This window comes from Mirounga leonina, unplaced genomic scaffold (genome assembly GCF_011800145.1).
Source record: "Mirounga leonina isolate KUSES-001 unplaced genomic scaffold, KU_Mleo_1.0 Mir_114, whole genome shotgun sequence".
Taxonomy (NCBI): Eukaryota; Metazoa; Chordata; class Mammalia; order Carnivora; family Phocidae; genus Mirounga; species Mirounga leonina.
Genome location: NW_023270265.1, coordinates 4,950,203 through 4,976,998, shown reverse-complemented (window position 1 = coordinate 4,976,998; position 26,796 = coordinate 4,950,203). Strand labels below are relative to the sequence as shown.

Here is a 26,796-nt window from a genome sequence, read left to right as displayed (position 1 = left end):
TATTGTTGTCATTATTATTATCTGTAGGAGCATCAGGTGGGGGAGAAAATGGCCAAAGGAAGTGGAAACAAAATGGCTTCCTCCATTCCTGTCCTTCCCCTTTCTTAGCCACATTGCTACTCAGGGCAAACAATCAGCTTCCTTCCTTCCTTCCTTTTCTTTCTTTCTTTTTCTTTCTTTCAAGACGGATGAACACTAGCATTTAAAGAAATAGTGAATGAGCTGTTAGGGCACAAAGAGCATTGGGCTTGGATTTAGAAGTCCTGGGCCCAGCCAAGCCCAGCACAGGATGACTTTTGGCAGGTTGTTGACAACCTCCTCAATTTACAGATAAGGACACTGAGTCCTGGGAACCTCCATGATCTCTTCCAGATCCCAAAGTCTTAACATTGCTTTCCACCTGGAGCCAATCACATGTGCAAATCCTGTGAAAACATTAAAAGGAATCTAGGAATAGAATGGTCAAGAGTTGTGTTTCTTTCTTTGTAGTCTTGGTCAAGGCAAGACCATGTTTATCCCTGGCGTTCAATTTCATGTTGGGAGTGGTGAAGCCAAGGATTTTGTTAGTCCCCATATCCAGAGCTTGTAAGGTTGTTCCAGTGAATTTTTTCCCAGTAATCTCCTGTGCTGAAAGGATATAGGCCTCCAGTGCTGTTCTTCTAGGTCCTATGCATTCTGTGCTTGAATGATCTTGTTTTGTCTCATCCAGAGTATCTTTGACACAGCCAATGTGCTTGGTAATCACAGCTTGACACTTGAGGTCAGTCAAGGGGATTTTCTTATTGGTTGCTTCCACTGGGTACCCAACCCTAGAGTGCCCTCTGCCCACCCCGTTGCATAGCTCAGCTGAGCTGTGCTTTTACCATGAGAAGAAAACCTCCATTTATTACATGATCTCGAGGCTGGAGAGTATGGGAGTTGGTCCTTCTAGTTTGGGAGCAACTATGGGCTATGAAAAACGCCAGAAGAAATTTGACAGGACCCCTTTGACCATATTTTTTATTGTTATGTTAATCTCCGTACATTACATCATTAGTTTTAGATGTAGTGTTCCATGATTCATTGTTTGTGCATAACACCCAGTGCTCCATGCAGAACGTGCCCTCATCAATACTTATCACCAGGCTAACCCATCCTCCCCTCCCCTCTAGAACCCTCAGTTTGTTTTTCAGAGTCCATCATCTCTCATAGTTCGTCTACCCCTCCGATTTCCCACCTTCATTCTTCCCCTCCTGCTATCTTCTTCTTTTTTTTTTTCCTTAACATATATTGCATTATATTTTTCAGAGGTACAGATCTGAGGTTCAACAGTCTTGCACAATTCACAGCGCTTACCAGAGCACATACCCTCCCCAGTGTCTATCACCCAGTCACCCCATCCCTCCCACCCCACCCCCCACTCCAGCAACCCTCAGTTTGTTTCCTGAGATTAAGAATTCCTCATATCAGTGAGGTCATATGATACATGTCTTTCTCTGTTTGACTTATTTCGCTCAGCATAATGCCCTCCAGTTCCATCCACGTTGTTGCAAAAGGCAAGATCTCATTCCTTTTGATGGCTGCATAATATTCCATTGTATATATATACCACATCTTCTTTATCCATTCATCTATCGATGGACATCTTGGCTCTTTCCACAGTTTGGCTATTGTGGACATTGCTGCTATAAACATCAGGGTGCACGTACCCTTTCGGATCCCTACTTTTGTATCTTTGGGGTAAATACCCAGTAGTGCAATTGCTGGATCATATGGTAGCTCTATTTTCAACTTTTTGAGGAACCTCCATACTGTTTTCCAGAGTGGCTGCACCAGCTTGCATTCCCACCAACAGTGTAGGAGGCTTCCCCTTTCTCCGCATCCCCGCCAACATCTGACAGAGGACCCCTTTGACTCACCACTTTTGTCTTTCCCTGTCCACCTTCCTCCTTAACCTCTCTCATTTTGAAAAGAAATGGGCTTTCCGAGTGACAAGGCTAATGTTTTTATTTGACAGTGGAACTTTATCCTTGGGGCCCCTTTGATAAATATCTGACCAGACGGCAAGGGTTTCGGAGATGGATTCAACTTCCCCACCAAGGGCCCGGGGCTGGTTGCCGACGTGTTCTGATGAGCGGCACTGAATGCCGTGCTCAAAGACGAAAGACAAGCCAGCAGACCCAGGGTGTCCCATCAGCAGCCATTCCCCCAGTTCCTCTTCAAAGGAAAGTATATTAAAAGAAGCACTAACTCAATTTGCAGAATCCTGGGTTTGAAATAAAAGGTCTTGCAACAAACATTCCCGTCTGTAAACGTCTAAACCTTTCAAAAGATGAAAGGAAATGAGTGTTGGCGTGTTTCATTAATTTGGCACCACGGTGGAGGAAATGTGGTGCTTGTTTCATTCGGGTGGATTATGAAGCGTGTCAGTTTTTCCATTCTCTTTCTCCAGGGCATTTTTTTACTGCAAGGCCTGTCATGATGACATCACAGATCCCAAAAGAATAAAAAAATGCGGCTGCAAACGGCGTAAGTAGTGTTTCTTTCCCCCTCCCCCCTTTTCCTTTCCCCAAACTCGTTTCCCTTCTCCTTTTCCTATTAAAGAAACACTAAACATCAAGAGGTTTCTTGACTATGTTTATGTTTCACCCAGTAGTTTAAAGAGACATGAAAAAATGCCTGTCCTTGCTTTATTAGAGCGGAGGGTGAAAAATCCCCACCATCAGCACCTTTGAGTGAACCTAGTGCCTAATCCCCACCTCTGGACCCTGAAGGGATGCCAAGGTGGTTGTGTCCACTTGAACATAGGCAGTACGGTGCATGAAAAGGAGGACAGCTAAGACCATGGAGGAGGGAGTATTTTTGCAAAGTGATTTCCAGTGGATACGGGACCACCAAGTGTGAAGATGGCTGTACTAGGGCTGAAAGGGAAACTGAGTCCGAGGGCGCTGTCTCCCAAATGGGAGCTGACTCTCTTTCCATTTGGGACTGCTGCAAGGTTTGATACCAAGATCCAGAGCTTTCCCTAGTAGTACCCTCAGACTGGCCCAGGAAGAGAACATGGCCATCACCAATCAGCTTTATTTGCCATTGCTCCAATAACCAACCTCAAACACCTTTGCTCCTTGGGGTAGACTAGATCGGGCTCAGTAGCTTCTGGTATATCCTGTCTCAAATCTCTTCCAAAGCAGCTTGCTAATGGGACCTCTTGAGAAAGATATGGTAAGTCAGGAACTTTGGATCGTGAGCTTCCGAGAAACCAGGACTTAAAGTGGGCGTGCCTCGAGAGTAATTATGTTGCATTGCCTAATAGAAGTTGTTCATGACACTAAAGAAAACAACAATAATGATGCCTTCCTTCCTATGGTGATTTAGTATTTTCAGAGCTCCTTATTTATGATCATTATTTTGTTTGATCCTCCCCGTAACCCTGGGTAATTGTCAGGGGATGTTATTAATTCCATTTTACAAAAAGAAGAAACCAAGGCTCCAAGTTTAGTGGGAGGATGAGATGGCTAAGAGTCACAGAGACCTAACAGACAGGGGTTCAGGCTCACCCAAAGGCCTTTCCATGTTGTGCACTCAGTGCTCTAATCATTTTTGCAAGAGAGAAGGGCAAGGCAATGATTGTGGTTCTGAAGAGTAGAAACAGAGTTATGGAAGATCGCCCCATAAAAGCAGAAACCAGATAGAAGAGCACTATTCCTAGGATATGCCAACCAAAACAAGAGCTTTTTTCACTGCATTCCTAAAGGGGGACACAGTAACATAAAACCAGTGAGATATAAATATCACTCTGCTGGAGCACAAAGACACTCGATCTCTTAGGCAAGTACCCATGGGAGCACTCTTGGTCCAGAGCAGTTTCTGTAGAAATCCTCGGCGGCTGGTTCCCAAGTTTGGGGCAGCTTAGGCCCGTTGTTACGCTTTCTCCACTGACTCAACACACATGTCCCCGTTCCCCCCAGCTCTGACACCTCACTAAGGTGAGTATTTATTGAGCTCTCAGTCAAAGAGACGCTAAGCTCTTGAGATCTAAGAATTCTCTGATTCTGACAACCTAAGGGGAGCATCTAAGGGGGTGTAAGGCCCAGAACAAACCCACCTCCAATCCCCTGGACTCATTGACACGAAAGGCCCTCCTTACGAGGCTGTCCACCCCAGCACTGCTTAGTTGGCTGTAAACACGGAAACAGAGCTCGGATGACCAGGCATCCCCCAGATCATATCCATCAGAGGAACATAGTATCCCAAGGTGGAAGTAAACGAGAGTAACAAATACAAAAGGGTCAACTCCTTTGTAAGGAAACTCTCGTAATGAAGGGGGGTGGAAAATGCAGGAGAGTTTCGAGGCCAATTACCCATGTCCCGATATCTGCCAAAGAACCTGGTCCCATGGAGTACCACAGAAATTCACTTATTGATTAGCCATCCACATATTTCTGAGTACTTTCTTTGTGCCAGGTGGATTCTTGATGCCAGGGATGGAGGGGTGAACAAGATAACATCGCTGTTCTTCTGAAGTCTTCACTTTAGTGAATGGAGACAAACAATCATCATAGAAACTATTAAATGCAGATAGAGTCAAATGCCATGAAGAGAGAGGAGACTGCCTGTGGGTATGGGGAACTTGTCAGGATGCTGCTTTAGCCAGAAAGATCTGGAAGGCCTCCCTTGGAAGGTGACATTGAAGCTGAGACCTTGTCCAGGCTGGTAGAAGAGCAAGGGCAAAGGTCAAGAGGCAGGAATAAGTTTGAAGTGTTGGAAGGAAGGAAGGAAGGCCAGTGGGGCTGGTGGGACTGGGGAAAGAGTGGAATGAAATGAGGTCAGAGAGGAAGGCAGGGGCCATGATGAGAAACCTGGGTTTTAGTCCTATAATTGATACAGCTATTGGGAGATTTGAGCAAGGACATAACATCCTCAATTCCTGTATTAGATGACCTCCATGGTGACTGGACAGAGAACAGACTCTAGGAAGGCAACGGTAGAAGGCAGAATGAGGGAGAGAAAGTGTCTCTGACCCCCGCTCTGATGTGGAATGTTACTCGTAGGCACTGCAGTGGAACTCAGCAGAAAGCTTTTAGGTTCCTAGAAATGAGGATTTGGCCTCTAGGGTATTTTTCCATCCTGGTTCCAGACAAGCAAACAGCAGTTGACTTTAACTTCATCCTGGAGGGAAAGGCACATAATTGTTTGAAATAATTTTATTCTCTTCATTCCCCTTAAAGCTGGTTCAGCTAGTGAAGTGTGTGGTCTTTCACCATGCGTGGCATGGATTGCCGCGGAATCCCAAAGCTGAGCCAGCGTGACAGGGGTCTTGCCCCCGTCTCTCTGTACCCCCTTCCCTCTTGGGCTTCTCATCTCAATGAGGCCTCCGGCTGTGAGGTTAATGTTTGATAACAATCAAAATTGTCCAAATATTGTTCTTCCTAATTAAAAGGCCATAGCAGCCTGTGTTACAGAGGGCAGGATGCAGATGTGTATGTGTAAGGGGTGGTCAGAATAAAGTGAATTATTAAACACGAACATCCCCATGCATACCAGGCAAGTCAGGAAATTGGGGAAGATGGGTTTTGGTTGCAAAGACACTTTGATTATAAGGAGCTAGAACTGTGAATAATGAATTGCAGGGGTTCCTGTGCGTTTGAGGGCACATTGCCCGGCGCCCTAAGCTGGAGAGGGCAGCTCACCCACACAGTCATTGGTCCAAACCTATTAGACCAGGTATTAATAATTCACCCTAGAATGATACACCTCCATGAGGGCAGAGCTGATGACAGTCATTGGTCTTTATCCGCAGCTTCCTAACCCTCCCCTCCCAACCTAGCTCTTCCCCTTCCAGCCCCACCCCCACCTCCCCATTCACCCTGAACATTTCATGCCATACTATCTGGAGAAATATCGAGTGTGGACATTCCATTTCCGGAAATCCTGTGGTAGTATAGTTTAACTTTTGCATTTCTTTCCATTTCTTCATAGCATTCCATCAAGGAAGAGAGTCAAATTCAGCTGTCTGACCAAGGAGCAAGCTCTCAGAATCTACTATTTACCCATTTTTTTCTTCTGTATAACAAACCTGGTCTAATGATTTACATTTTTTCCCCCAGCCTGTATAAGTTTGCCAAAGGGTGGACTCCCAGGGGACAAGTCATGTCTGAATTGATGTGTTTGAAGGAATTTTCTTGAACTTCTAATCATTGACATATTTTTGATTTATTTTTTTTCTCTTTGCTGCCTTGGAATACGGCCCCTACTCTATTTTAACTGCACACTGGTAGTGATATATTGTGAGTAAAACGGGTTCCCAGTAGCCCGGAGTCCAGTTCCCCCTGTCTTTCTCTAGAAGAGATACTTCTTTTATTTTCTGTACAGTTTCAGTTTCCTTTTTTCTTTTGGTATTTATGTTGCATGTAGCAGTGACATCATGCCCCAACTCTCTCATCCAACATGGTCTGCAGAGTAGCCTGGGGCTGGAGACCCCCCAGAGCAGGGAACCCCCCTCCGTTCATCTTCCCATCCCCCAGCCTCTTGCCAGCTTCTGGCACTGTCTTATTTTTCCATTTGAAAATAAGACCTTGACCACAGTGTTTCTCTTGAAGGCCTTGTCTCGGGACCTTTAGGGGACACTGCGTAGGCTGAGGTAATTACTACTATAGCTGTAGATGCCTCGTCAACTGGAGGTCATTGTCATGCTCGCCTTTGATAAATTAGACCTGGTCTCTGCTGCTGAGCTTGAATTCCTATCCTGAAGGAAACACATATGCTACATATATATTCCTATGTTGTGATATATATATATATATGATATGTACCAGTACTTTGTCTGTAAAAATGAACATTTTTATATATAAGCATAGAGATATTTTATAGAGAGAGCAATGTATTTATTATAATATACGTACCTCTCTATGCGAGGAAGTGCTTGCTAGAGAATTAACTGGACACCAAACTTTGGGATTGTAAGTATCTTAAGCCACCTTACCGGAGACAAGTATTTCCACAGTGGTAATTATTTCCTACAGTCTACGAAGTTCCCTTGCTTTAAAATAAAGTTCTCCTTTCAATCAGTACCCACTGGGACATACCCAGTTCTGCTGTGGGTGTTAGGCATCTTGGAAGATCCATTTACTTGTTTCAGGTGGAAAAAAATGGCTCAAGGACAATGTTCCTTTTCGTTAGGGAGCCGTGTAGAAGTCCAAACAAGTAAATGTTAAGTCTCTGAGCCCCTAACTTACTCACAGAGTAGGGCCCCTCTCACCCAACAAGATGGGGCTATTTCAGGGCCAGCGTTTCTGCGTGTGACTCCGGGCAATGCTGCTTCAGGGGTACCAGCAGTGAGCGTCCTCAGGTCTCTACTCACGGACTCGCGGGAGACTCCATGGAAAATGAGACCCAGCCTGCAGACCAGTTCAGTCCAGTGGTCCCGGCATCTGGAGATATCCCAGCACTCAGAACTCTCCTTGCCTTTGCACCGTGCAAGGGGGTCATCTGGTTCTGGCTAGTCTTCAGAGTTCGAGGCTCTAGAATGCTCAGTGTACAAACAAAACAAATCAGTGACGTCTTGAGTCCGTCACACAACGTCGCCAAGATGGACTCCGTGGCTCCCTTTATCTGCAGAGCACCGGGAAGGCTGGCTCGAGGGCATGTGCCACTCTCATACCTGCAGAGGCGCCTACTGTACCTCGTGATCCTTCGGAAGCAGACAGGAAAGGGGATGTCAGTCACCAAACAGCTCTGGTGCCAAATGCCTCTGCCTTCCACAGCCGCCGCTTGGTGTGGAAGGCAGGATCCTCTAGTTCTGTTCTGTGTACTTAGGGCCACTGACATTAACTAGCTTTTTCCTTTCCCCTCTTTCTGTTCTTGGAAAACCACCTGGCAGATCTTTCTTCTCCCTGCAGAAGCGAATAGGAGGAATTTGGCTAAGTGAAGACATCATTCCTCATTTACAGGACTGGAAAGAATGCTCGCCGATTCCCAGGGTCACATCAAAAGCATGTCTCAACCCTCTACCTCGGTGGACTTTTTCGTTCCGTGGAGGCTTCTTGTTCTAATTTTAGTTGCTGCTGAGCATGTGAAGAGCAGCTTCAGGGTTCAGGCTTGGAATTCATCCTTCCTTCACTGGGATTGATCTTAAACATGTCATTGCGACCTAAAAAGTATCTGTGAACCGAAAGGCAGATATTTTCTTCGTCCACGCTAGTCTTCCTTTGAATTTGCTCCATTTGAACCTAGAATACTTTTTCTTCGGCCGTTGGAAAACTCCACCTGAGCCTCTCAGTCCTGCGCTGCTTTTCCCGCCCCTTCCAACCCACCCTGGAAATTAAGATCCTGCAGTTGGAAATTGGCTGGCCATTTGGTTGCTGATGCAGGAGGCAGATGGTGCTGAGCACAGGATGGAGTCCAACTCCCTCTTCATTCCAGGCTTGGCTCAGAAGGGCTAACCGGCAGAGATCCTGAGTGTGACAGCTGATTGTCACTTTGACACAGGGAAAGTGCAGTAACCCAGCCACATCTACATCAGCCACTTGAGTACAGGTTTCTTTTCTCGTGATCACGACCCTTGAAAATATAGGAAAAGTGGTCTGAGAGTAGGTCTGAGAAATCCCCCATTTTTAAACACTTAAGAGTAAACAGATAGCTTTGATGATGTCCATTAGGGAAATACTTTCATTTTATCTCTACAAATAGCACTAGGAAGTCCTAATGGAAATATTGGATGAATATCCACTCCCTTGTGGTGAAGGAAAGCACATAGAAGCTTTTTCTCAAATTGTAAAAGGGCTAAGCCAGAGTTCTTTGGAGGAAGGTGAGACCCAGGGTCTCATTCTTGGCAACCACATAACCTCTTTGAATCGGTGGCACCAGTCCAAGAACAAGAACCTTGTGACGTGGGCCAAAGAGAAAACGGAGTCCCCAGAGGCTTATATTTCTGCTTTCCCTGAGTTAAGCTGGCCTATGGGGCCAGTTAATTGAGCATAAAGTTCCAAAAGCCCTAAGACGGAATGACAAGTAGCTACAGTCTTCACACCTACTGGAGACACACTCTTGTCTGTTTCCTGTCTCAGGAAGTGGCAGCACGGCTTTGAGGAGGCCCAGCCAGCTGCTGCTGAACTGGTCCCACTCTGCTGGCCGTGGCTGCAGAGCCAACGTGTTTGCAAGTCGCCACTCTTGAACCAACTCCTAGAATTCACCACTTCATCCCCACTGGCCCCTGAACATCCGCTGGGAATTGTAAGAACCACTGAACTGAGATGACACTGCACAGATGTCAATTCTTGGAGGCACACAGTGTCCCTTCCTGCTCCCTTGCAGAGAAAGGCCAGCTAGTTCAGGTAGTCTGTTGACTAGCTGCTCTTCCACACGGATCCACTAGATGTCCTCATAGATCTACTTTGCATTACCATTGAGCTCCTGCGGAAAATTCCTTTTTTCTGAGGCTTGGGATTTGGGAAGAGAGCGTTGGGTGACGATGTGAAAAAGAAAATCAGCAAACGCCAAAGGTGAGGGGGCACTTTATGTGTCCAGGGAGTAGATTAAGAAACTTATTTCTGGTTTAAGTAAATACTGAAACTTTCAAAGTTGCTCTTTGAAACCTAACCTTGGGAGTTTTAAGTGGCACTCTGATATCTGAAATTAACCTTCTAACCCACATCGGCTCCAGAAAAGGAAACAGTCACGGGGAAATGGAACTAAAACACCAGCGGTTCTGAATATCCGTGATTCGCTAAAACAAAACCGGAGGATTAGGAAGCCAGAGAGTTGAAGGGGACAAGGGGTGGTGTTTTCCAAATCAGGAGAGCCACGACTTAATTTTGATATAATTTTATTTTACAACTTGAGAGTATAATTTTACACACAGTGTCCACATCCTCTGGAATAGCTCCCACCACGTGGGCAAATGATCAAATGTTTTTAGTTAAAGTGCTTGTTCAGGACCCATTTAATGGCCCAGAGGAGGGCTCTTTCTTCCTAGCTGGGACGCACATCCTTCAAGCCTGATGAATCGCTCCACCAGAAGGGAGGTCAGCTGGGCTTACCTGTTAAGAGATCGGGCCCGGAAGTGTGTAGGTGAAGACGTCTAAGAGGTGGGGGGTGTCAATGAAAATGGGACTATTCCAGAAGTAAAGCGAGAGAGCCACCCTCCCAGCCGGTGGCACCTTGGTCTAGACATTGTAATTCACAAAGGTTTGTCAACATGTGGGGCTCAATCATTTTTAACTGTTTCTGTCTTGTCTTTGAGCCTCTCACTGATCATTCTTGCTGGGTTTTTTTTTTTTTTTTTTTTTTTTTTTTTTGTGGTGGTGCTTGTTTGTCTTTTGAGATTTCTATTTTGTATTTGGTGTGAGTGTAAAAATGATGACTGGGGAGGAATGACTAGTAATAGCATGTTTGCTTTTTTATGCATATGCTGCTTTGGAATGTGACTGCTTATAATTAACATTTAATCTTCTTATAGCAAATGGTTTTTTGCTGCTTCGATTACCAGTTTCAGCCTGTTCCTGCATGCTAACAATATGAAATTTTAGAACAATGCATGGTCTCCAGAACAGCCAGCAATAACCGTTGCAAACAGTTCCTGAGAGGCACTGGGTTGAAGTTGTGTTTCCACCTGAAGCCCTTATCAAGTACGAGGTTTAAAATCACCCATTATGATGGGCTTACCTCTGACAGAATCGTTTCAAAAGTTATTCTTCCTCATCCGCCCTCCCCTTGTCCTTAAAGACGGTATATATAGAAGAACTCTCTTTCCCTATAAATGTGTCAGATTCTATTATTATATATGAACCCAAAATGGCAGTATGGAAATGAAAACCAGGGACTGTTGCTAATGAGAAGCATAGCATTTCAGAGTTTGATGGGCTTCTCTTCTGCTACAGCATTTGATTAAATTTTTTTCAAAACAATTTATTTACAGTGAAACAAAAAATTATCTTTGTTTCCCTCCTCTGTGTAAATAACAAATCAATATTTCCAGTAAAAGAACCGAGCCAAAAATAAGTGAGCAGTCTACAAGTTGTCCATCAGATCTGGATGAGTGTAAAATAATTTTATTTTTGTGTCTTCAGCTGAAGACTTTTTCCTCTTTCTTGACTTCAACTACTACCGTTTGGGGTGTCTGGGTATTCATACCATACCTTCTAAAGTCTTCCAATTCAAATGCTATAGTGGAACTTTTCTTTTCTTTTCTTTTTTTTTTTTGGTAAAAGCTCAGCTCAGGAATGATGTACCACGCATTGAAGAGGGCTGGGGCTGCATGATGATGATCTGAACAACCAGCTAGCTAGGATGCTAAAAGAACATGTCACTAAAAATGGGAGCCAAGTTTAAACAGGAACGGATCTCTCATTCATCTCCCCCAGTGCCTGTTCTTTACAATCATAATGTTACCCCTGCTTGACAAATATACTGTATGGCAAGTCATAAAGGTCTTAGAACAGGACTTGACCCATTTGAGAGATTTAAACCCCTCTTCCTGGTGACTGTAACATTCAAAGAGGGCAAAACCAGAAGCCATATTTTAAAGTAAGAGTGCAACCATTCTCCACAAAGAAAAAGAAAGGGGGGGGGAAATGACTTTGCAAATGGCAGGTGTGGGCGCAGGGAATAACACCTTTCTGGTTCAGGCTTACTATTTGGCTATGATGTTTGGAATAAATACGAGTTCTTCTCCAATCCTGGGAGAGAAGCAGGCTGGTTCATGCTAAGTGATAAGCAAACACGTTTGCCTGTTGTAGCATCAAAATGAGGCACAAAAAAGCTCCTCGTACTGAAATATAAATTGGCTTGAAGGTTAAGGGTGAAGTGTCTTGAGAACCACTACGGTGATGTCCAGCAAGGTTTGCACTTGGTAGGTCAGCACTCATGTTGGATCCCCGGGCAGGCCAGATCCTACGATACCAGCTTTAGAAGAGCTATCAATGCTGCACGCAAATATAAATAAGATATTTTATGTGGGACCTAATTTCTTACTGCATGTTTTATAATCTCTAATCTATTTTGTCCAATATTTTCAGTATAAGAAAAAATTACGAGTAACCGATAGCTCGATGGCTTTCTGGATTTTCAGTGGGTGGGGAGAGAAAAGCAGATGTGATTTTCAGATTCTCCCAGCTTTAAGCAGAAAATACACCCATGAGTAGCTAAATGCATTCCAATAGACCAACATCTCATATGCTTTTGGTGATTTCTTATTTGTGAACTGCCTTTAATGTCAAATACGCAGCGTTAGCCTTGAGTAGCTGCATTTCTTATATGGACAGATTTGGATATTTGTTCTGTCAAGAGTAAATTTAAATTCCTGTAGGCATCATGTAAACTCACTCTGGGGAAGTTCAGCAGAGGCATCCTCAGATTCTATATTAACATGTAATCGTTTCATATCTAATTTGATGAAAACTTGTCCTAGGCTCTGCCTCATGCCCAGAAATGGATGGAAATTAGAAAGCCTACATATTAGATATTTTGCATCTTGCAAAAACCATTTATTGTACCAAATAAGCAATTAATTGATTGGCTGTGTGTTTATTTTGACCTCCTGTATTAATTGCGCCAGGGGAAAAATGTTGGTTACATTTTTGCTGTCTCTAACGTGCTCTTCTTCTCATCCAAGAACCCGATTGTAATCAGCCATGCCTGCTTCCTGTAGTCACCCACTTTACCTGGGGAGAAAAATAATACACAACAGCCTTGGGGGATGATAAAGGCAATTTATATTTTCGCTGCTTTTTTTGATGTACAACCAAACTGTTACCAGCAGTCACTCTGCATTTTTTTTTTTCTGGGTCAAGACTGTTAATGTGAACTAAGACCTGTGTTAAATCCCTTTAGCTCCCTTCTAGCTGCCTTGCTGTGTGTGACCTTGCCATTAACTACCGCTCTTCCTCTCCTCCATCCAACCACATGATGATAGCCAAGATGTCCATCTACAAGAGAATGAGACGGGCATGTTGTTTTGATTGCGGACGTTCTGAGCGTGACTGCTCGTGCATGTCAGGCCGTGTGCGTGCTAACATGGACACCCTTGAGAGAACCTTCCCACTTTCTTCTGTCTCTGTTAATGATTGCTCCACCAGTTTCCGTGCCTGTAAGTTTGACCCCGACACACGGAGTTCCATGTCTGTGCTGTCTGTGGTATCATCCCCGTCTTGTGTTGTGTGCCCTGTGGTTCTTGTGAGTCCGTCCGGCTGATGTTTTCTTCCCAGTGTGACCTTGTATATGGTGATGGATGTCGTCCTCGCTGCCTGTGTCCCTGTGTACCTGCTAGGGAAGGCCTCCCTTCCATTCTGTTAACTCGTTGCGCTTCTGGGAGTGGCATGCAGGACTGTGATAGCAGAGTCTAGTGATAGTCTCCCTCTTTCTCCTTTAAATAAATATAAATGGAAATTAATGTGACAACAAGTCAAATACTGTATTAATACAAAGATGTGTGCAAATGCATATCTTAATATTTGGGTCAAGGCTATCCATTGGATTGGGTTGCAGGGAGGAAGGAGAGGGAACAAGTAAAAGTAGATTAAATTATTAAATCATTAAATTATTTAAATCACTAAATTATTTACAATTATTTAAATCATTAAATTATTTAAATCACTAAATTATTAAATCATTAAATTAGATAGTTTCCAAAATACAACAGGGTTAAGATGAATGTGGATTTCTTTCTTTTATTTTTTAAACTTTGTCTTTTTAACCTGTATCTTGTTCCTCCAGTGCCAGATTGTGTCCTATGTTCTGGAAATGAGTATTCTAGACCTGTAAACCTCTATTGACTGATGCAGTCTAGGGCTTCCCTCAGAAAGCTGACTAATTCAAAGGAGCATTATTTTTTCCCAAAAATAGAATCTCACACTTTAACTAAGGTCTCCTGTAGCAATTGTGATTCCGAATAACAACAAAAGCTATAAGCCGTGAGCTGCCATGATTTCCTGGAGTCCGCTGTACAGGACTTTGAGGTCAGTCTTCTTCGTTCACCCACAAGGTCAGGGATGGTAAAGAACCAAAGGTCAGGGTCTAGCTGCTGGCAACCGGCAATGCTGACCTATACCAGGTTCCTGACACCTCCCTCATCCTGGTCCGCCGCGTGGACTTCGCGGGTATTTTACCGACAGTTGCCCGGTGATATTACTGAAAGCCCCAGTGTGCACCCTGAGGTGCTGGGATGCGGGGAACTTGCTGACTGATATGTGCTGGTGTTGGAGGTGGTCCCAGCATGGTGTGCTTGTGGGACAGTGATCCACAGAGGCTCCCGGGGCTGAGGGGGCCCTGACGTCACTGTATGCAGCGGAGTGGTATGCTGGGCCACATGCTGGTGTTTGAACCTGCTGCTCGGGTCTGAGGCACAATCTGGGCATCTAACTGTTGTAGAGTCACTTGGAAAAGTTATAGCTGGGACCAGAGAATCGTCCTTTCTTCTTCACAATTCGCTGTTCTTCCAGAACAGTGCCAAGAAATAGGATTCATTTTTAAAAGTGATACTTAATAGAGGTTGTGTCGAGAGGGATTTTGGACTGTCCCGACCACATTTGCCTAAAATTCTAGGAAGGAAGCTCCTTTCAGATCTTTTGTTCAGATGCCACAGTATGAACCTTTACCCTTTTATTCTCATCGTGAGAATTCTTGCTAGTTCCTATGACGTGGCAAGGAGAACTCGGTTGCAACCGCACAAGGGATTTGTTTGTCTAAGATGTCCGGCAAGACACTAGGTTCAAGACAGGAGCTGGGGGAGGAAGAGCAAAGTGGTGAGCTGTGGTGGCACCGTTTGGCCACATCTTTGACTGATGGCCGTGAACGGAACCACCAGCCACGGGGGTTACCCGTCTGCCTAAGGCACAACTTCTTCTGTTTTCAGATAACCACTAGGCTCTAAAACCTTGGCCAGGAATTCAGTGGAGAAAAGGAAGGAGCCATTTGGGCTGTATGTGGTCGTGTCTTGGCAAGAGCTGCCCATACCAATCACAGTAACATGTGTGTCCCCTGTGTGAGGCCCGTGATACCCAGCGTGTGTAATTTCCATTTCATCCAGGAGAAACCATAATTGGAGGGATTTCTCATCTCTGCAATTTAATCCAAACATTGATGGAGGCCAAGAGAAGAAAAAGTTAGGGTGGGATTGTCCCATCCTCTTGGAAACATCCTGTGCGTGAGACTGTTGTCCTTCTCTATCCTCCCAAATCAGCCCCACCGTAGAAAACACGGAGCTTTGGGCTGTATGTGGAAGCGTTAACTGATACTGACAGCTCAGGGGTGGGGGGGTCGCCTCCTCTGTTTCATCAGTTTCCCCGCCGTCCTCTCGCCATCGAAAGAAAGCAGATTTCATCCACCCCTGTGTGAGTCCTCTCACCTTTGACCATTAATAGTAAGTTAGAAAAATCCATTCCAATTTGAGCCCCTTCATGCACCCACGTAAGCCCTTCTCCAATTAAAAAATGTCTATCTCTGCGCAGAATCCCACTGGCAGGGCTCCAATAGCAATCCCTGGGCTTCCCTTGCTGGTGGTGGGCTTGGGTGGTGCCCATTTGACAGAGCTGGTTGACTCAAAGAGCAGTGGCGAGAGTGGGCTTTTCATTAAATATGAGCAGATGTGAAATGTAGAGGGTTTGACAATTAGAAATGGCAGGAGAAGGGCCCTTGAATCAAAGTGAGGTCAGATGGGCGGATCAGATTACTTCTCTTACATTCTTTAGTTGTTCTGAAAATCATTTTGAATTAGTGTCAGGAGAGCCATGATGGGTTTTGCCCTTTGTCTTTTATGCTGGGGCCGTATTGTTTCCCAAGACACTCATTAAAGGTCATTATATTATTACGGAGCTTGCTTTGGTCGCAGTTTCCCAGTTGAGCCAGTGTGCTTTGGAGACTGCCTAATTCATTTCTCTCTTGCTTTTAGTCTCCCTCCTTGCTTTTTTTTTTTTTTTTTCTCATAAGGGGAAAGATTTCCGTTTTCAAGGGACGTTAAATTGAAACACAAAGTCCCATTATGTGTTTTCTGAAGTGGGAAGAAAAGTAGCTAGTTCCCAGAGGAGTAGTAATATATTAAAAGTGTTCACACAGTTTTAAAAAATCTGCCTTCTAGCAGCAGGGCCCGCCTGCTCAGGGCACCTCTCCTTGGAGGTGTGGCCTGTTACCGAGAATCGGTCATTGCAAAGTCACGTTCTGTTCTGACAGTTGTCTTCTTTTGAACTCGAGAGACGTGAGGTCAGACTGTGCAGACAGAAAGCTCTTCAGGGAAGAAGGACTCCTTTACAAAAGACTTTAAAAAACAGTGTCAGAAAAGTAAAGCACATAGTGACCAGTAAGGATTCATCAAAGACTTATGTTTTTGGCAAGACTGAATGGTTCCTTATGGTAAGCTGGAGTCGGTGCACAAAGCTTCATTTTCCGATCGTCCTGGTTTTGTTTCTACTCCAGATGATCCTGGGCGGGAGTACCAGCTCTTCGGAAAGACACTAAGATGATATGGGCCCAGACGTTTTACAAGTAGCCATGTTCTAGGACCATCAAATATTTTTTAAAAAATGATGTCTAGCAACATAAACACATAAATATAGATGTAGGTTCTAATCAGTTCCGTTTTGCGTCCATAGAATTTTATAAAATAGTGCTTTTTCTCTGTTCAGAATTTTTTCGTGTTGTTTTGGTCTTGCCTGATATCTGATTGCTCAGTCTAATAGAAAGGGACAGTGAAAGTTTGAAGCAGTGACAACATAGGACCCTATTGATTCAAACCTGCCGAGACCTGTGTGACATGAGGCCGGCCGCAAGCCATCAGCAGCCCTGGCATGAACAAATTAATCATGTGCTGGAAGAGAAACAGATCTTTAGACTTGCACTTAGAAATAGTTTTAGCTCAAGTACATGTGCGATCACTCACACCAACCTTTCAATTTACTAATAGTTTAAACCTGCACAATTACATATACCCTTTTGCAAACTACTGTAGCTAATTTTAAATGGCGCGTGACTTTTATTTCGGGTGTAAATCTAATACAAGGAGGCATTCAACTCCAGTGGTTAAGTTGAGAGGAGCAGTCCAATACCATTAGGTTGAAGGGACACATACCAAAATCAGTTTAGTGTGATCTTGAGTCTTGTCAGATAATAAACAAAAATCAGCTTATCCCGAGTAGCCTCTGGTTTGTACGGGCAGAGAATTAACATTGTCAATAGAACTAAAGTCACTCGAGTGAACTAATGGCATTTTGAAGTACATAGAATCAGATACGAGGGCAAGGGGTGGAACTAGCTCTAGGAAAATGTCTATAACAGGACACACCCTATCCTGACAGTCTCCGTTAACTCTTAAAGAGGGATTTGAGTTAATAAGCTGTATTTAAAAATCAACAGCCTATCATTATCTGATTCCTTTTATGTGTAGTTTTGGGTGACGTCCTCAAGCTCCCCCCAAATTGTATTTGTTTATTTTACTTCTGGGCCCTGAAACCAAAGACCCTTCCCACCACGACCATCAGTGATAGAAAGAAAAAGGAGAGCCAAAGGAAACTCAGCCTAAATCAATGTAATCATAGTTTCCCATGCATTCTGTAAGCCCATTCGTTCTGGGTCTGCAATTTGTCCCATTTTTCTTGTGCATGCTGGTTATGATCTGTCTCTTTCTCCTTCCCTACATTCCATGAGAGCAAACACTCAAGCACCTTCGGATTCCACTCTAGCTCTGCGCTAGCCCTGCCCCACGCTCCCTGAGTTGGCCATTCGCACTTCATTGCAGGACGTGAAAACAGGAAGGTAAATAGGGCCAGATAGCCATTTAATCATTCCGAGAGACTAACGATGTACCTGGGAGGGCATCTTCGGGTACTTTTGTTGGTAGTGGGCAAGGTTACAGAAGCCAGTGCCTCTCACTCGATTCTGTGGAAGGCACACAGAATGGGTTGACTAGAAATATGCTTTCCACGTGCTTACACAGGTGACTAAAGTGACTAAAGTGACACTCGAGTGACTTTAGTTCTATTGACAAATCGTTAAATCAGCATTGTAAGGCCAAAATCACGCGTGGGCAAAATCTCCTTTGAAAAGAATCCCTTGAAATGCCTATCTTCAAATGCTTTCACTCATAATAAATAGCTACTTTCTTCAGCTGAGTGTCAGGTGAAGTAGCTGACTTGTGTTGGGGACCTCGTTGTGCTCCCCCCAAAAAAAGTATTGTTGAATTCTTTACGGTAAACATGCTATGAAGAGCCCCCTCGTTTAGACGAAGAGGGACCTTCTGAGCAAAAGGCAGCCAACTTTTCAAAAGAAATCCTTTGAAACAGAGTTAGGAGACAAGAAGTAGAAAGGTCAGAAGGAGGAAAGACGGAAGGGTCCCTTGTGTGTACTCCTGTCACTGGAACACCTCCCTTCCCAGGAGTACGACACTTTAATAAGTGACTCAGCTTTTCAAGGACAAACTAGAAAAGACGTCGGCGTGCCACAAGTAGGCTGAGCAGAGGTCCTTCTGCAAGGTGACATGGAAATTATGTTTGCACTTTTACTCTGGACGGTGGCCGGTTGTCACGATACTCAGCCTGACAGCTCCTACCACTGGGCATCAGATTCTCCATCTTACCCCCATGGAGGGGGACGGATGTGGCCAGTTAGCTCTCCATCTCCCCCCTTCCTCCACTATCTCGGGCGACAGATGCCAGGGCCAGTCCGCCTTTCACTTGAGCTCTCTTGTCAAGGCTCTGCCTTGAGCCCAAATCCTGACCTTTACTGTATGAAATAAAGTACTGATGAACAAGCAGAGGTTTGAATTAGAGCAGGCTTGGAGCAAATGTCAAGTCCATCTCTGGCTCCCTCCTCCACCTGCACCAGGAGCCTGGATTAGACCCAGTCTGGAGTTTGCAGTGCCTTAGGCTTTATGGGTCTGGGGAGACATAACTTATTAACAAAGAGTTATTAAATTTTTATCAATTTTACAACACAATGTAAATGCCTCCTATGAATCTACATTGTATTCATTATCATTTAAAGCGTTAATTAAGTCAAAGTTGCATTTAATTTCTCTCTAAATGGGCCTCTGGGAAGAGGCTCTTAGAAACATCTGTGGGAGCGTGCGGCTCGTGGAGACAGGGAATCCCCCAGCCGGCGTTCAGGATAGCCCCCTGAGTTGATTGCCATCGCGTGTCTGTGGTTAATTTGTTGTGATGTGAATGGGCTTCGTCTCAAATTAGTATCAGACCAGTAATGGTGTAAAGTCACTGGCGAGAGTCTTGGGGGGCGGCCGCATGGGCTCCACCGCGTCCTGCCTTCAAGTCTCATCCAGATGGAAATGAGCACTTGATGTGCAACCCGCCTGGTCTCAGTCATGCCCGGGGATTCTCCCTCCTCCTCGGATGGTGCCCATCGCTTCACTCCGATGCTTCCTTCATCTGAGATGGACGTCTGTCATCTGGCCCAACAAATTCAAGATGTTTGCCAGCACACTCATAGGAAAGATCTTAGAGTTTGGGATCTTTGACTCGCATTTAAGCCTAGAAGCAATGAGCCTAATGGGAGCCCTTTTCAGAATGGAGTGAATTGGAGATTATAAACAGATCAGACGTATCCGTGAGGAGGGACGGGTGAAACTCGCTAAGATTTGCCGAAAAATCCGTTTCCCTTTTTGGGGAGTGGTTGTTTTTGTCTTATCTGAGTAAAGGCCCATTCTCCAGGCAGATCTATTATCTTATTGGCCCTCCATCACGCAGAACCCGAGGCTTCTTAATGTGGTGGTATTAGGTGGCTAGCGCTTAACTTAGATTCCCATGGAGACTAGACTTGGTGTAGCGGCTGATCTTACCGTGTGCAAGGTGAACACAGCAAGGGTGTGTGTGTGTGTGTGTGTGTGTGCCTATATGTGTGTGTGTATGTTGTTAAATTTAACACAGCATTTTCTGCTTTGCAGATGCGGTATCTTTTACAAATACGAATTTAATCCTCATTTTGAGGTAGTAACAGTTTTTTACGGTCGAGGCAGCTGTAAACGGAGGCACCTATAAACCGTGCCATTTACAGATGAAACTAAGGCTCAGAGAGGGTTCGATAACTTGCCTGGGGTCCTGCCTGAGTCCGCAGTTGGGGCTGGGATTCCAGAACAAGCCGGATGGCTCCATGGGCTGTGGAGCTAGTTGAGTTACTCAGATACAAGGTTGAACCCTTGAACCGCTGGTCACCCAGTTAGGCTGGAGCCTAAGACCTATTCGCAGGGAGAGGAATCCTGAAGGGGTTTTGTTCTTCATCTGCAACACAATAGAATGCATTCAAGGTGTTTGATCAGGAAAGGGACCACAGAGGCTTTGTTTTAGCAAGTCTTCCGCTGGCGCGCTGAGGAAGAAGGGGCTGGGCTGGTGAGGCAGTTGGGAGACTCCCCCCTGAGGGTGGGGAAGACCTGAAGAGGAGAGGCTGTGGCAGGAGGAGGTGGAGGGAGCTGCTCTGAGTTGCCCTAGGAAAGGAAGGCGTGATCTACAGCCGCCAGGACTCTGCAGCTGAAGCACATTATCCATATGCAGATCTGAGAAGTTCAAATCTTTTTAAAGAAAGTTTAATTAATGGCTCTGAAGTAGTTGAATTGCATTAGTTAAATTTCTTGAGCTTAATTCTCCCCAGCTGACCCAGCCGTCCTTGTGATTCCTGTTTGGGCTCAGTAGAGTTTTCTTCGATTGGAGGGGAATTTAAAGCCTCAGCTGAGACTGGAGACCTACCAAGCTGCATCCATTATCCCCAGTCTTGGGGTCTCCTCCATCTATTTTCTTTTTCTAACCCCCATTTCTTCTTCCTGCCTCGTCATCCTCCCCACTTCCAATAAGACTCACATCTTGAGTGTGTTGACAGGGACAGAGGCAGGCAGCTCCCAGCTGTTACCACAAATGCTCTTGGCCCAGGCTGGACAGCAGAAACAAGTGGGCGCCACGGCGGGGACATGTGACCAGCCCCGAAGGTCTTGGCTCAAGCTGCACGTGGTAGCTTCAGCTAGAGCTCATGAAAATTATTTTTCAAATCCCCGTGGCTGGCAATGAGACCTTTCTCCTCCCGTCTTTCTCAGGGAGACAGCATGTCTCCTTACATCTATGGAGGAAACAAATAATAAAGTCCTTCACATCCCATCCACTGAAAATCCACTGTAGTTTCCAACCACTTATCCTACTCCAGTGGAAATACAAAACACATTTCCTGTGAAGTACTGCCACACAGAGTCCGAGGAAGTCACGTGGCATATCTAAGTACCACGGCACAATTTTCTTTTCCTTTTTATTTCTCTGTGCACAAGACCTTTGTACTCGTTGTGACTGTACGTTGGCCAAACGTGGCTGTGGGATTTGTACACACCGTGACCTCAAAGGGTCATTAAAATGGCGTGGAAAAGCACTAGAGTCCTGGGCTCCTGGACTTGCCGAGAATGCCAGCTTCTGGAACTGGAATGAGGCAGAATGCGCCCACCCAATTGGCCGTGCACTGTTTCTTCTCTCTCCAGGGCTTTCTCCCAAACCAGTATGGTGAATTTCATAGATAATCAGGGAATCTTCCATCCCCACATTTACTTATAAGGGTTCTGCTTCCCCAGTCAGCCATTTTCCCAAGAGGAAACTGTGCAGAAACAAGTCCGGCATTGTCATACCTGCACATTTAAGATCCCAGAGAGCATTAAAAAGACTTTTTTGTAAATAGCTAGACGGTGCCTGGTTTGGAGGGAGATTCTAGACACACCCATAGATTCTTGTTCTGGGGAGACATTCTTCTGAAGTCCAGCTCAGACAAACTGGGGGAAGGGTCTGGAGACTCAGAGACATTTCTTCTCAAGAGCATCTCCCTTGGTCATCCACAGAAGGAGCTCTCCTCCCGCCAACAATGGAAACAGCAATAGAGAAACTCCCTTGACCTCTTCTGGTAAACCCGAAGGCCCCCATTCTATCCCCTTCAATATTGCAGGGCAAATACTACCAAATATTCCTAGAGAAAACTCTATGCAAACTCAAAGTGGAAGCTTCTGAAGCAGATCTACGTTAGGGATAGTCAGTTGCACTGAGCCGGCTTTTAAGTGAAGTGAGAAAGACTGCTTCCTGGAGCTCGAGCTACACAAGATGCACCAACAGTGCATAGAAGGGCATCTGTAGACCAGAGCATGGGCCATCTTCTGGAAGTGGAGCTGACTGCTTGCATTAAAGTGATCTCCACTTTGGCCAATGGCAGCTTTCTGGGCCGGAGCCTGTTGAATTGCACTCAGTCAAGAAAGGACACAGGGACTGCCTTCCTTCCCTCCAAGGTCAGAAATGCAGCATGCTGGCATCCTTGGCTGGGCTTCATGTGTTGGCAAGAATACCTGAGTAGGAAATGGCCTGAAGGATTCCAGTTCAGTAAATATTTGAGGAGTGAAAGAATGAATAAATGAAGGGATTCTCAATCATCAGTTGAATGAATAGATGGTATACCAGAAGCAGGACTGCCCAGATCCGTGAAGTTTCCTAAAACTCTCTAAACAACTTACAGCAATGTGTATACACATACACACACACACATGCATATATACATATATATATATATATATATATATATATATATATATATATATATATATGATACAAGGAGAATAAAGGGGGAAATGTAGCAAGAAAATCAAGGACATAACTGATGGCTCTTGAAAATTATCAACTAGCAGGTACAATCCATATTCTTTGTGAAGCTTAAATATTGGGAAAGAAGATCTAGAAGCGATTAAATTGGATCCAGACTAAAAAAGATCTAGACAGAATTAAATCACAGTAGGCAAAACCCTGTTGAAGTATCAAATGAGGAGAGAGAGGGATACCACCACATGAAGGATACATGTATATGTAGGGCATTTGTCCTAGAAAATCAAGGACTTGTGACATTTGCATTTAATAAGCCTGATCGTTTTCCTGTGAGTGAGGGTGGCACAAAAATACTAATGCATGGGGTAGGGCCAATATGAGGAGAGGTATGGGTTTGCAGAGAGCTATCAGCCCGCCCAAATATGGAGAAAGATTTCAGTCCACTCATGACTGTTAGGATCATTGACCCTGACTTAAGGTAGGCAGATCGAACCCAACAGTGCCCAAGTGGCAATTCTTCCCACCTCAAGGTGTCCAAAGGCTGAGTGTGTCTCATGGCAATTTCCTATTAAGTGTCATGATTCTGTTTATTCTGCTTGAGACAAGGAGGGGACAGAGAGTTTTCCAGATTGCTCACAGAGCTCTCAGACTGCACCAAGCATTCATTCTCTTACCTTTGAGTGGCTTTGAATTGCTCTCTGCATTTTGTCAAGGTCGATCTGGCCATTTCTTCAGTGCAGATGAGTAAATTTCCACATATGGCCTGTAACAAGTCCAACTGAGAGAACACATCCGAACAGGGATAGCAGGGATGCTTCAAAGCCAAAGCCCTAAACAGGTGTTACTGGAAAAGGAGGTACGATGACCTGCAGAGAAGAGAGACCCTGTGAAAATGCCTGAACGGAGCTTGCTAGGCATGCAGATGGGGTGGAGGAAGGAGCTCAGGTCATGTGGCCTGGAGGTCTTGGGAGATGGATGTGACATGTGCAAGGGACTAGTTGCTGGAAGGGCCACTCCTTCACAGATTTCTTCAATGAAGATGAAGATGGATATCCAATAGGCAGACATCTCCTGTCTTTCCTCAGCTATCTAGTTGGGGATTCCCAAGCCATTCATCTCACTGTGCAGTGAGCTAAGTGATTCTCCTTGGCAATTAAAGCCTGAAATTCTAGGGAACCTCAGAGTAGGGAAAGGGAGGGAAGCAGGGGGATTTGTATGTTTTCTGGGGACTTTGGAAATCATTCCTGGAGCAGTCATGTTTTGATATGTTCACCAAATGGATGCTCAGTGCGTGCCAATTGCTATAATAAGAGTAATGGCTTGCACATGTATGAGTCTTTATTCTCATTTCATCTAAGCGAACATCAACCCTTACTACTGTGGGACTTTGGGCAAGTTTCTGGACTTTTCTATCCCTTAGTTTCCCCATCTGTAAAATGGAGGTAATAACGGGATCTATCTCATAGAGCACCTGTGACTTTGATCTCATCATTCCTCATCTTATTGAAACTGCCTTATGACTTTTCCATCTATACCATGGACATGGACGGTGCATTCTTGGAAGATGGAAGGAATGCTGGAGAGCAAACGAGAGGAGAACAGACGGTGGGGAGAGATGACATTTCTTTCCTTTCAAATTCTATCAGAATTTCTTTTCTTGATGATGGTCTTGATCTCAACCCATCTTTGAGGTCTGGTTGGTGTTGAGACTTCACATCATCACCTTTCCTAAATCGCTTTATAAATAGTTGGGCTCTGCTTCTTGTTGATTTTCTCATTAGTGAGATTAGTGTGAGAATTGGGGCCAAATGGGGCCCAAATCCTTTACCCAGGCCCTGCCTTCCTCCAAAGCTCTGGAATGTTATCAGCATGGTAGTTTTGCTTGAGATCAAATCAGGGCAACATAGGAACTGTCATTTTTCATTTGCTGGGGCCCTTTGATCCCATTTGGGGTTTATTTGTTTCAAGTGAAAAATACGGCCCCTATTGCATACATCTATCCTGGAGAGTACTTTTTTATTTTTTTCTGTTAGAGATCAAATCAGAGTTGTAAGTTGTGTGGTCATTAGTTATCACCACCAGATTTCACAGCCTACATTTTATTTCTGTTCTTTCAAAATCACCAGTCTTCTCTGCTGCATAACGATCACTCGTGGGGAAGCTACATACAATATGCCTTTCGTGGGTGCTTGGGTGTTAATTTATATCACAGTTTCCTTTGCAGATATAATCAGAGTCACCTATCACATTCCTGTTTCTTCCTTTTATTGTGTTCCTTTGCTATCGCGTTTGTGTGATCTTTTTCTGAAAAATGACAGGTAGTGTTTCTCTGCTCACTGTATCAGTGGCTTATATTCTCCATGACTTCTCTATTGCCATTTTAAAAATATAGCATTTTATAGATGTAATCTTAGTTATTTATAACTCAGGTTTTGTTATATGAGAAAATTTCCTAAATGACACCTGGGTTTAGGTCCATTTTTTAAAGGAAGGGAAAAAAATATTCACAGCAAAAATATTTTCCTCTAAATTGTAAATGAAGGAAAAGCTTTCAATTAGTAAGATTATAATGCATTTTTCCCGATTTCTTAGTACATCGAAATGCATGAACATTATTTTTATGTAAGTGATCAAGTTGTGTTGTTTAATAACATGTTGTTAGAGGAAAAAGAGCTATCCCTTTCGATTTATTTGGATATTTACTGGGTGACTTACAGTGCTTTACATATTAGAATTGGTTTGTCAACAATTAACATTCTAGGTTTTTATATAACCCATACTTCAGGTAATAGGGGATTATTAAACTGCAACCAGTGTGTTAGAAATCTGCCGACTGGTAATAAAATTCTTATGTATAACAGCAGCTGAGAAATACTGCTGTATATTTATGCATAGATTACAAGACAGATGATAGCCGGCAAACCACAGAGGGGCTTGAAGGGCCAGTTGACCAGCAGGTGGCGCTGCTTTTCTAGAAATGAAACCCTTTACCTGGATGTAGTCTAGGTAGCCACCCCCCCATACACACTTTCTGCTTTTTCTTTTCCAGATATTCCTCTATTTTTCCAGAATGAATTTCTAAAACTGAGTTTGCGTGTTTGTTTATTGAGGAGATATACCTCCACTAAGACAACAGCTCTCCATTGCTAAGATTTCTTTAAATCCAACTAGCATGATTTAACGCTCATTTGGAACAAATCCTAGTTCAATGAATGTTATTATGTTTTTAAAAGGTAACCACTCAATGTCAGATTCTTACCCCTAAGACTGGATTACCTCCACCATCTGATTATTATGTGGCAAGTCCCCATTTTTATTTAATACTTATTTGTACAAATTAATTCCCTAGGCTTCGTTCCGCACCAGGATAATGAGGGATATTTTTATAAAGGTGACTTAGGTAGTGGATTGGTGTGCTGTATAAGAATAATTTTAACGTGATTCCCTTTCATCAAGAATTACTTTAGAATCCAAGTTAACCAAAGAATGTTGCTTTCTTACTGGGCCAAAGCTAAATTTCTGACAATCAGGATCAGAGGTTTTAGGTTGTTTTTTTAGAACAAAGTTGTCCACACAAAGGCCAATCAGCTCATCAGTTTGGGCATCAGTGAAGCAAAACAACAAATGTACAAGGAAAACCTTTTTTTTTTGGTTCTTTCATCCACACGCAGCCTGTTTCCATTTTTTTGAAAGACAAAACTATGCTTTTTTTGTCTTTTTTTTTAAACCTACACTATTCCTTTTATACAGGGTGTTGGGGTGTCCCTCCTGGCCAGGAGAGGATAGGAGACAATGGATTTATTGGGGTTATGCAAGGGAAGAATTAAGATACGTCCCAGGACGACTCATTTATTTGTTCATTGTGTTCATTATTAAGTGTTACCTATCAGACTATAAAGAACTTTGAATGCAAATATTTTTCTTGTTTTCTTTTTTAAAATTTGAAACCATTAATTTGGGAAAGCCAATTAGTATTTTTTCTCTCTCTTTTTTTAAGTAATCTCTACCCCCAACCTGGGGCTCGAATTCACGACCCCGAGATCAAGAGTGCATGCTCCATGATGGAGCCAGCCAGTTGCCCCAAGAATTTTCTCTCTTGAGTTTATAAAATTTTTTTGGCATACTGGTCTCAGGAGTGCAGGTCAAGGGTCCAGACAACATTATGTACATTCTTCTTTTATTCACTTCTATGCTTTTGACAGACAAAATGCTGAAGTGTTATTGGTTAAGAAAAACCAAGGAGTAGAGAATTGAGGGAAACATTTCCTTCTCAATG

The 26,796-nt window shown here is 44.0% G+C and overlaps 1 protein-coding gene across 13 annotated transcripts in view; it reads left to right on the top strand.

Moving 5' to 3' along the window:
* The window catches only part of KCNMA1 (potassium calcium-activated channel subfamily M alpha 1), a 725,292-nt gene that overhangs the window by 593,006 nt on the left and 105,490 nt on the right, over positions 1–26,796 (top strand). For 10 of the 13 annotated variants that reach the window (XM_035022513.1, XM_035022505.1, XM_035022592.1 and 7 more), the window contains one exon: positions 2,432–2,508. In XM_035022513.1, the coding sequence (XP_034878404.1) occupies positions 2,432–2,508 (77 nt within the window). Of the gene's footprint in view, positions 1–2,431; positions 2,509–6,257; positions 6,267–12,889; positions 13,064–26,796 lie in introns of all 13 variants that reach the window. The other 3 variants (XM_035022616.1, XM_035022608.1, XM_035022585.1) reach the window with 2 other exon arrangements.